Source organism: Malurus melanocephalus, unplaced genomic scaffold, assembly GCF_030028575.1.
Source record: "Malurus melanocephalus ecotype Western Australia unplaced genomic scaffold, MMel_1.1 scaffold_54, whole genome shotgun sequence".
NCBI lineage: Eukaryota > Metazoa > Chordata > Aves > Passeriformes > Maluridae > Malurus > Malurus melanocephalus.
This window is the reverse complement of record NW_026623286.1, coordinates 654,621-666,528: the sequence shown is the minus strand read 5'-3', so window position 1 is coordinate 666,528 and position 11,908 is coordinate 654,621. Positions and strand designations below refer to the sequence as shown.

General features: G+C 39.8%; 1 protein-coding gene across 4 annotated transcripts in view; it reads left to right on the top strand.

The window, feature by feature from the left end:
• Positions 1-11,908, top strand: part of PRUNE2 (prune homolog 2 with BCH domain) — a 127,169-nt gene that overhangs the window by 72,726 nt on the left and 42,535 nt on the right. For all 4 annotated transcript variants that reach the window (XM_057365555.1, XM_057365553.1, XM_057365552.1 and 1 more), the window contains exons 7-9: positions 1,446-1,604; positions 2,552-9,041; positions 9,482-10,289. In XM_057365555.1, coding sequence (XP_057221538.1) covers positions 1,446-1,604; positions 2,552-9,041; positions 9,482-10,289 — 7,457 coding nt within the window. The remainder of the gene's footprint in view (positions 1-1,445; positions 1,605-2,551; positions 9,042-9,481; positions 10,290-11,908) is intronic.

The following is an 11,908-nucleotide window of genomic DNA, read 5'->3' as shown; positions in this document are numbered from 1 at the left end:
CAGTTTAGTGTCACCAGCAAACCTGCTGAGGGCACGTTTGATCCCTTCCTCCAGGTCATTGATAAACAAGGTGAATATTGGAGAGTGGACCCAGAGCTGATCCCTTGGGAACACCACTGACTGCAGGCCTCCAGCTGGACTCTGYTCCACTGAWTGTGACCCTCTGAGCTCTGCCTTCAGCCAGGTCTGGATGCACCTCAGGGTCTGTTCATCTGACCCACATTTCCTGAGCTGATTTGCCAGGCTGTCATGGCAGAYAGAGTCAAAAGCCTTGCTGGAGTTGAGGCAGACAGCATCCATTGCTCTCCCCTTGTTGACCCATCCTGCCATGCCATATGAGATTGGTCCAGGCCTTTGTGAATCCATCCTGACTATTCCTGTACTCRTGACAGCCTTCTTGTCTTCTATGACCTTTTTGATGAACTCCAGAATGATCTGTTCCATCACCTTTCCGGGAATTGAGGTGAGGCTGACTGGCTGATAGTTTCCCCAGTCTCCTTGCCATTTGTGAAAATGGGAGTGGAATTGGCCTTCCTTGAGTCATCAGGCGCATCTTCCCTTCTCCATGGTTTTAAAGATGATGGAGAGCAGGAGAGTAACAATATCAGCCAGCTCCCTCAGCATCCATGGGTGCATCTCACCAGAGCACATGGATTTATGGTGTTAAATCTGCRTAGAAGATCTCTAATACAGTCCTTGACAGCCTTCCTTTCTCCAGCCTTYCTCTCTTGCCTCTGAGGTCTGGGACTCCTGAGGGCCAGTCTCAGCCATAAAGACAGGCAAAGAAGGCATTCAGTAATTCTGCCTTCTCTGTGTCTTCCATCACCAGAATGCACCTTTGATTCACCAAGTGGCCCTGCATTTTCACTGATCCCTGCTGATCAACTTGTAGCCGTTCTTCTTGTTGTCCTTGATATCMSTTGCCAGACTCATTTYTAAGTGGCCTTTGGCCTTCCTCACTGTATCCCTGAAACTTTGGCAATGTTCGTATTGTTCTCCCATGTGGCCTGTCACTTCTTCCACATCTAGTGTATTTCTTTCTTGAGTTTGAGATTTACTAGGAGTTCCATGCTCATCCATTCAGGTCTCCTACCCTGTWCACCCAATTTCTTTATCATGGGAATAAAGAAATGGCCTAGAGCTTGGAGAGTACTTTTAAGAAACCTTGCAAAAGCAGGTAGCAGCAACAAGTAAGAATTACATTTCACCAGCAGATTCCAGGCACAACCTGCATTTAGTATTTTAGTGTTCTTCCATCACTATGYTATGGGACTGGTTCTTGATTTTTAKTAGGCATACAGTTGTTTTGACAAGTAAAATGGAAATMTATTGTGTGTTACAGCAGCTGATACTTTTTAACATTTGTGGCTATTTTTATGACAGATTTCAATGAAAAGAACAAGAAAAGTTGCTGACATTTCTTTTAATTTCTTAATGTTTTTCAGGACTGCGTGTTACACAGGAGTCTCATTGGTGATCTGAAAACATTCATGGATAAATACGGGTTTGATGTACTTGTCATTTTGGCCAATGGTTTGTCAGATGAGAAGCAAACAAAACAACAMATAGTGGTATACTCAGAAAATGTAGAGCTAGGCAATCAAGTAAGTACCTGGAAAAGGAAGCAGATGTTTTTCCTGGAAGAAAATGTTGCATTTTCTAAAATAGTCTTTACTAATAGGTGTTGATTAAGTGAGGTCAAAATGTAGCAACAACAGACCAACAACTCAGCAGYTGTTAGAAATGGCTGCATTATTTATATGATACGAAATGAAAGATTGATATTTATTATTGCTTCAGACCAATCTAACAGAAAAAGTGTATGAGAAATACTGAAAGAAGCAAGATTTTTCAGTTCAGTGAAAAGGATTCTTTTTGCCACTGGTTTGGCTTGGGTTTGTATTGTGGTCTATACAGACGATGCGGCAATAAGTGATGAGTAAGCAGATTGTAAAAGGGAATGACCAGAACTCATAGATGTATTTGTTATTCCTAAAGAATTCAAGCTCTGAAATAAAAACAAATTATTACTATTGTATACACTTATCCACAGCCAGGTACTGTCCATTTTTTTAAACTGTATTTATCCCCAGACAGAAGAAACCATCTCAGTGGCAACTTTTTGAGTTTTTTTGTCAGTCTTGAAAACTTGTGACTCTGTTGTTTTCAAGATTAATATAAATGCATTTATTAATATAATGACCACATTCTAGAAATACATTTCTAATGTATCATTACCTGAATTTTACTCAGATTTCTTAAGGGAACAACCAAACATTTATTTGGATTTTCTGTTGTTATCAAGAAGTGAAGTGAAAAGTCCRATAGTGTAATTTCTGACCAGTATTTTTGGAATCCACATATTTTGTCTTGATCTTTTATTATAATGTATGATCTATTTGAGGATCATAATGAGGTTGCTAGAGCAAAATGGCCAAGCAATAGGTTAATACAAAAAGATAGGTATGGCTGTATTACATGATGAGGTGGTCAATATTTGCCTTTATGCCCATAACTGCAGTGACTTCTGAAATATCCTGTTTCTCAACAGATCTGCTGTGAATTAGAAGAATGTCAGAATCCTTGTTTGGAGCTGGATCCTCTAGAATGTGAATGTGACCAAATTCTCATTTATCAGCAAGAAAATTCTTTGGTGACTTGTGATCAAATTATTCTTCTAATTAAGGAAGTTATAAATAGAAGGCAACCAGAAATGGTATCAAACAGTAGAACTTCTTCTACTGAAGCTGTTGCGGGAAGTGCTCCGCTTTCGCAAGGATCTTCTGGTATTATGGAGTTATATGGYTCTGACGTAGAACCACAGCCCAGTTCTGCCAATTTTATAGAAAATCCTCAAGATCTAAATGGGTCTATGCAAGCCCACATTGATGTTAATGTAGAYCTTGTAAGTCCAGACAGTGGCTTGGCTACCATTAGAAGCAGCCGGTCTTCCAAGGAGAGTTCTGTGTTTCTCAGTGATGATAGCCCTGTGGGAGAAGGTGCTGCATCTCATCACAGTCTTCTGCCTGGTTTTGATTCCTATAGCCCTATTCCTGAAGGAGCAATAGCTGAAGAACAAAAGCCTCAGTCAGGAAACCATCGTGATAACTTCGATCTTTTCAATTTTGATCTAGCACCCATGGTTACAGCTCCATCTGAGTCATCTTCTCGTTCTGTTGATTGCTCCCCAGCAGATGACTATTTTCTCAATAGTGACTCTTCAGAAGGGCATCAACTCACTCCAAAGAAAGAGCTTGATGAGGCAAACCTGTTAGAAAATGATACAGCAAATTATTCAACTGACTTACTTAGGACAAAAATTGAGGAACACAATCTGGCTGAATTTGATGAGAATCCAGGAGAAATGTGTAAGAAAACTTCAAGTTTGATTGATTTAGTTGAAGGTGATTCTTCTTCACCAGAAATGTTGAAATCTGCTGATTCAAGAATTCCACCGACTCCTATGAATAGTCTTGTAGATACTTCACCATTAGATAATGGGCAGCCTTTAATTTTCCCACAAGACGTCATTAAAAAAATTAATGAAATAGAAGGCGCAAATTATTCTCAGTCTCGAGTTAGATATGGAAGCTGGTGGGATGGCTTTGACCTCGATTCCAGAAATGCTGATGCATGGAGTTCAAGTGAACAGGAATCTGTATTTCAGAGTCCTGTCTTATGGAAAGATTCTAAAGAAAGTCCTTTGCTACGAGAACATACTGATAGAAGGGCCTCAGATTCTGTATTCCTCCAAAAACAGCCAAAGCAAATGGAATATATGAGAYCAGGTCTGTGGGATAATCAGTTTAAGCAAGATAATTGGAACCATGAGAATCAGGAGAAAAACAGTGAACATTCAAGTTTGCAAACTGCTGCTTTAGACGAGACAAAGCAAGAACCGGAGAGCTTTACAGACCTGTGGAAGGTCAGCCAGCCAACACCTGTGATGCCAGATGCATGGTATAGTGGTAAAGGAAAAGATAGTCAGCTAGGTGGAGATTCKTACAGAATCTGGACTGAGTTTGAAGGGGATGCTGGTAGATCCTCAGAAAATGTGTGGAATATGCCGAAACTGGATAGAGAATTAAAATCAGTCAATATTCCTGAGGAATGGGCCATATCAAAAACTGGTTTATCAGATTCTTCAGAATTCACAGTGGACAATGAGTCTGAAAATCCAGAAGCCTGGGATAAACGAAGATATTCAGTAGAAGACTGTGGAAAATCTGAAAATACAAATTCTGTTTTCAACAATATGCAAAACAATTCCAAGCTGAACACAGGAGATAAAACTGTGTTTGGTGACCCTAAACATAGGCCAAAACAATTTGAAAATATAGATTGCTGGARTATGTATGATAAAAACATCAGGAAAGAAGTAACGGAAGTAGTGGTGCCATGGGAGGATACCTTCTTATACAAAGACTCAGATCTTAATTCTTCAAATATAGCGGAGGATTTAGTTGTTTCTCCACCGGACACCAATTACTCAACATCTGATTCATACATATCACCTACATATGTGGAAGATGAAAGAGAGAATGAGGACAAGGATTTTGATGAAGAAACAGTTACTGGTAAATTCATGAACACAAATTTGGCTGAGTCAAAAGTACTTGATAAGGAACCATTATCTCCTAACAGTGTGCCTTTGCCAAGCACCAGAAACACAGATATCTGGAACACTCCTCTAAATAACATCACACAGTTACAAGAAAGAAATTCTGAAATTGCTGTTGTTTCTGCCTCTCTTAAACCTTTTCTTAATTCAGAGAAAACAGCTAATACTCATTTCTCAAATGAAATATGTGCCAGTGAAAATAATTTTCTTGTATCTGAAAACAGAAGAGTACCACTGGCATGCAATCAAACAGTGAATAACTTATCACCATCACAGAATGAATTAAATACTAGGCAGACAGCAGCTGAAAATGCAGAAACAGTGGGCAGTGTTCCTGTAGAAGACACCAACACCTCTACACCAACTTCAGACACTGAGAAGGGTTTGGATCTGAAGACAGATGACATAGGGAGTGAGATACTCAACAAGAATGCAGCACAAAACACTGCTGGTGTTGATGACGAGYGGGATAGTCAGGATTCAGTGCAGCAGCTGAACTCATGGGGTTTACAGAGTGAGCAGGGCTGTGAGGAAGGCTGGGATAATGCCAYTGTCATCTCTGAGGAAAGAAAAGAATGTAAGAGAACGCATGAGACAAGTAGACAGCAGATGATTAATGACATTTGTAATAAACCAGTGCAAGAGGACAATGAATCTTCTGGTAAAACAGGTTTGGAGGAAAATGAGTCAACATTTGAAGTTTCCACCTTGCCTGAAAAACTGAAAAATAGTGTTAGTTTGGAAGTGTTAATCTCAGAGAATGAGTCATTTTCCAATCAAAGCAATCCACTTAGTCAAGAAGAGAGGAATGACATGCTGCAGAATAGTTTAGATTCATTTTCAAGTATTTCTGAAGGAGGCAGAAATTACGAATTTTTTGATGACCCTTTACCACAAAATTACAATTATAGTGAAATGTCAGAGCTGCTTTCTGAGGGAGCTGAAAAAGAGGCTATAGTGATAGAGGATGCAGCAAGTCCCAGGATGGAAGGTATTTCTGAAAGTTCTGATAAGGGTAGTGATAATTCTGAAAATAGTTCTTCTAAAATGCCTGGAAGCTCAGGCATCTGGAATGACTCTGGAATGAATGGTTGTGACCAAGCCACATTAATTCCTTTGATGGACAAATCACAAGAACCTCTGGGAGTAGGGAAAGAATGCTTACCTGAAGTGACATTTAACCATCCAGGCACTTGTAATTCTGAGWTAGTGTCTTTCAAAACTGACTTGGAACTGATGAGGACTGATGAAAACTCTTTCACAGATGAGTTTAAGAATAATCCTTCTGGATTTGTTAGTGTTCCTGACATTACACATATGTCTGTGGTGGAAAATTCATTTTCACTTGAAATAGGTTCTGGGAGAAATGAAAGCTCTGAGAATTTAGAACCTGCTAATAACCTTTGTGGAGAGCCACTTGCAGTGCTTAATGACARTTTTCCCCAAACTGATTTGGATTCACAGCCATGTGAAGATTTGCAATCTCCTGGAACAAGTCCTGAGGCAAGTGAAGTCCTTGAAATAGCAAATACCACAAGCAGCCTTTCAAAAGATATACAGATCAAAAGCTATTTGGAAGAAGATAATGTGTGGAGTAATTCAATAAATGATTATACACACTCAAGTGGAACAAGTCCTGATTCAAGTGATGCATCTGTGAACGTGTGGGGAGAACTTCCAGTTGCCAGTCATCACAAAAGCAGCAGGGATATATTGGAAATCAAAAACAATAAAAATCTTGAAGATTCTTGTAGAAACAATGAATTTGGGAATGAAGATGAAGGAAGATTTGAAACWAGTGGTGAAGAGAACAAAATTCCTAAAAGCTTAGATTTTTGGAATGCCCATGTAGATGACGATACTGTATCTTCTTTATCGAGTCCTGACGTAAATGAGGATTCAGAGAATTCAGAGGCATGTCCAGAAGTGATTAATGAAGATTCAGGGTGTGAAAACAAACAGCTCACAGCATCTGAAAATGGAGAGAATTATGTTCAGTCCAATGCAGCAAGTCCTGAAGCAAATGAAGACAATTTAGGTGCAAAAACTAAGGTGGCAGAGAAGGTCCTGGTAGGCATCTTCAATGAAAATTCTGAAACAACTGAAGACAGGATGGTATTGCAGGAACATGTGACTACCGACTTTATTGACCATAATAAGACTAATGAGTATTTAGGCCACTGTGAAACACTTGAGGAAAGAACTCAGGTGAGTATTTTCAATGAAAATACAGACAGTGAGGAAGTCTCATGTTTATATCAAGTGAATGAAGATCCTACAATGACTTCTGCTGCTAATGATGAAGAAGAGTGTTCTTCAAAAGCTGTAGATGGGTGGAGTGTGTCCGTGGAAGCTGATTTAAGAACTGATCCAAAATCCACAGTAGGAACATGTGATTTCCCAGATAACAGTTCAGAATGGTGGAGTTCACAACCTTGTGAAGAAGAACAATTAGATGATCAGCATTCTGTATCAAGTTTCTCAGCACCAAGCCAGTTAGGAAATAGTAAGGAGGACTCCTGTGGCTCCCCTTCACAAGCTGAAGAACCAACAGAAGCACATTTCGTTGATACAGGTAATGATGAAAATCAGCCTGCCCCCCTGTACTCTGATSAAAAAGAAAATGAAAGGCTAGTACATTCTGTTAGTAGTCCTGATGGTCAGATAAATCAAGACACTTTACAGTTGAAACAATTTGATTCTTTTGTACTGGATAAAGAAGAAAGGGAGTTGATAGAGCAGTCATTTTCTACAGATGAGGAAAATCAGCTGACACCACAGAATTCTTTTTCAGATGAAGAACGAGCTATACCAAATACATCCGTTCAAGCCATCACTGTCCTGGATCTACCAAAAGACTATGAGGGAGATGCTAGTCTCATTCCTCAGGGACARCAGGAGGACGCCTGGGAAAGATTAGAAGTGCATAACTCCATGCCAGGTGCTTTCACTGTAGAAGACTTATCTTTTGAAATGACAGAAAAGTCAAGCCCAGAGGTGAATATATTAAAGACCCAAACTGAGCTTATCCCAGATATTTTACAGGATAACACACAAGAAAGTAATCAGCAGTTTTCAGTGGAACCTGACCTGTGGACTAATACTGAGCAGGCTGTCACTTTGAAACCAGATGGTGAAAATCCTGATATTTTAAGTCACTGTGACCAAGACAATGGTTCAGAGTCATCAAGCAGTCCTGATGTGTGCCAGGAATATGAAGCTAAGCATGCCTCTATCCCATCTTCTGAGATTGCAGAGCAGCCTGCAGACAAAGAGCAGCCTGCAGACAAAGACAGTCCAAATATAACTAAAGAGGTAGATTTTGAGTCCAAGCATGAATTAGCTATGCTGAAGGTGGAGACACACTCTGAAAATGGTAGCTCCCAGGACTACGAACCAGTAAAGAGCAATGAATTCTATCAACTTATCTCTTCTAATCCTCAGGAGACTTCTGAATTTGCAATTCCAGRAGAATACAGTCTAGAAAATAAACTGGATTTTGACCCTATTGAGTCAACTGAAATTGCCAGTGAAGTTACAAAAGTGACGTCATTAGCACTGATAGACACATTCCATGGAAGTTTCATTCATCAAGGAACACCAACTGATACAGCTAAAATAGGGACCTCCCAAATGCATCTGCTTCCCATGGATTTCAGTCAACCTGATGGGGCCAAACAAAGCTTAAAAGAAATAAGTGCCTTGGCTGAAGTTGTAAAATATTCTGATACTGACCATACAGCAATAACTGGTGATGAGCTAGACAGGTCAGAAGAAGGTGCCGATGAATCTGACACAGGGATAGAACATGATATCAAGGACACATCAGTGACTAATGTCCAGGCAGACACAAGTGATGGAATGAACATACTGGCACTACCAGGCAGTGAGGCAGCAGAAGGGAAATCAAAGGATGAACAGACATTCTTTCCCGAGTCTTTTGTACCTGATGGTAATGAAGGCAGTGAATCTGATTCAAATAATCAACTGTTTGATGACATAACAAAAGAATACGAAGCTAGAATTGAAAATGATGTTCCTGTGTTTAAGGAAGTACCCGATGACCAATCACCAGAGATCTGTACTCCACTATCCTCTGCATCTTTTGATGCTGAACCCTCTGGCAGCAGAGAGTGTGCAAACAGTGAGCTCTTGTTACAGCAGCCATTTTATGGMAGTGTTTCTTTGAAAAAACGACTGCCACTGCCAGCTCCTTTGGAAGGTGCAGAAGGCATCCTAATGACCAAAGATAAGGTGTYTGAAACATCCACAGAGTGCCTTCAGGAAAATCTCATCTCTGTACCATCGCTCTCCATGTCTGAAGYAACTCCAGCACATTCTGATTTTTGGACAGGAAAATCTGAAGTTGAAACAACCGATCCCGACTCACCACCAGGTGGAGACAGAAGATCGTGTGATGGTAAGAAAAATCTGCTTTCCAGGGGGAGTACATAGAACGGAGAAAGGAGGAAGTGTCTGGAGTATTACTGCTTAGTGAGGAGGCTTTGAGTAAAGTGTGGAGTTTGTGCAAAACGTGTATTATGGAAAGAGCTCTAATGTCATTCTCTCTGACAGATCTAAAGCTTTTAAACACTGAAGTAGAAATATAATTTCTGTTGTTTTTACAGGGCCTAGCCTATGGGACACAGAATTGTTTGTCCCTTGGGAATGGTTGCAGTGTTAATGTATAACCTTTAACAATAATGATGATGGTGATGATGTTATAAAATTCAAATACACATTAACAGAGTGAAGCAAACGGAAAAGAGCTTTATCTCACAGTACTCATTAAAGTATATTAGGGTGACTAAATCAGTAATTCAAAAACTAAACCAAGTTTCTATTTGCATGTTCCTTTAGAAGCTGGCATTGACTCCCTAGTTTGTAGGGAAGAAAAGACGAGAAATTCCCCTATGAGTCCTGAACTGCAAAGTACAGAGAGTAAGGAAGATGTGAGGATGCAGGTGCTCCAAGATCCGGCTTCACTGGAGATGGATTATGTCCTTGTTACTGAGGAAGAAGATACACCTGCAACAAATGATACTCTTGAAGGAAGCAAAATCGATTTTGCATTTCAAGAATCTCACGRAGGCTTTTCACCGGGCTCCTTAGATACCTTTCAGCCAACCTCCATTACAAATGAACGCAAAGATCACCCCACTGGTGGGACTGGATGGGACACTGTTCGCTTGGAAGAGAAAAGGTCATCTGTTGTGCCTCAAAAGCTGGATGGTGAGAGGAAATCACAAGAAATCTGTGGGCAAGATGAAGGTTGGATTATACTGGGCCAAAATGAAGTAAGTGACATATCACCTGAAGAAATTTCTGCCAAGACAGAGATGCTGAAATCAGGGTCTGGATGTCCTGGTGAAGAACCAGCAGCTGTTGTCACAAAGGAATTGATTCTTGGCACTCAGACAGAATTTCAGGTAGAAATGCCCCTTCAGAAATCTTTTGAACATGAAGGCTGTTCTCCTTCAGATGGCCTGACCACCGAGAATGAGAGTTCGGGCATTGCASGAACATCTGTGTTGCACGTGGCTGGTGGTGATAGTGCATGGGAAACAAATTCTCAACAGAGGCTTGGGAATAATGTAGCAATGGAACAAGAAACGAAGGAGGAGACAGTTGTTCTCAACAATGACAGARAATTGAATCAAAGATCAGGGTAAGCAAAAACCAGTCTGTTTTCTTTCAAAGGTTTTCTGTTCATTTGTTATCTGTGTTATTGAAGTGTTTGCCATTATGAGCAGATGGCAGCACAAGTCTGAAGTATGCAGTGTATTTACATTATTTAACTATCACTGYGTTTCTGCCATCCTAAAAATAGCTTCTTGGTTCATGGTTGCTTGATATGAGCCAAATTATGGTTGTTTGCAGTTTGTTTGAAGGTCACTTCCTTGCATTCTGCAAGAAAAGGATAAAATAGTTCTTGGTATAGAATATATATGGTCAATATAGCTTCTAGTTTAGTCTTCTTTCTTATCTCATTTAGAAGTGGTTTAATACTAAATGTCTTTTCAGTCAGAAGCAGTGGCTATTTCTGTCCTTTACACTGCTGATACCAAATCAGTGAAGTAAGGAACTTACGAACTTACTTACTTACAGTAAAGTAAGGAACTTATTCAGCTTCCACATTAACAATTAATTGCGGGAACAGTAAAATCTATTTTCCATTGGGTTTAAGTTTTTTTGTTAGATTTTTTCTTGGTAAGTTGTAAAATCTAATGGAAGTTTTTTTCCAACGTTAATGTTATTAAAAGTATTTAATTCCTCCTCCTCTGTGAGGATTTTGTATGTAATAGAGATTGCTTTTGTGGTGCTGTTTTCCCCTCTGCTTGGTAGCTGATATTCAATAAACTGCTAATCAGATTGTGTCTTTGGTCAGTTGGATACTGACTTCAGACTTCTTAGAAGAAGAGACACATGCATCCCTGAGCATGCCCCACAGCATGATCACGGGGGCCAGGATTACTTTGAAACCAAGTCAAACACACAAAAAAATACTGTGATGAAACACATGCAGAAATAATTATTTCTRGACACTGTGCCCATTTCACGCTTACATAAACAGCTGAAAAAACAGCAACTGACATGGTGGAAATGTGTAATTAGAAATGCTTTCTTAATGTATTTAACTGACAGTTTTAAAAACAGAAGTTCCTTCTTAAAACGTAACTCAGTATGCAGCATTTTACTTTTTAGTCTGAAATAAACTGCCCTTCTTTTTCAATGAAATTTAAAACAGTGTGATGCAGCAGAGCTGCCAGCCCATGGGARGTTAGTGAAGAAACACTGGTGCCATCACATAAGGGAAGATATTAAGAGTTCCCTGATTTTTGCAATACAGTTTCTGGAAGGCACYTGATGGTGTTAGTCATCAGGCTCTGAGTCCACCAAAGATTTCAATCAAATGAGGATGTAAAGAAACTCTTTAGTGTGAGGCACTGAACAGGTTGCCCAGAATAGCTGTGAATGCTCCATTCCTAGAAGTGTTCAATACCRGGCTGGAGGGGGCTTTGAGCAACCTGTTGTAGTAGAAAGTGTCCTGCGCCTGTTAGATGTGTTGGAACTGGGTGATCTTTGAGGTCCTGTCCAATCCAAACCATTCTGTGGTTCTATGATCTTYGAAGAATAAATAAACGAATCATTTGGATTCAAACTCAAACCCAACCAATGAACAACTGAATTATTAGTCTAAAGTTTACGAAGGCCTTTACTTAGTAACTGTGTTCCAATCCCTTTTATATCCATATGTCCCTGTTTAGAAAAAAAAAAAAAAAAAAA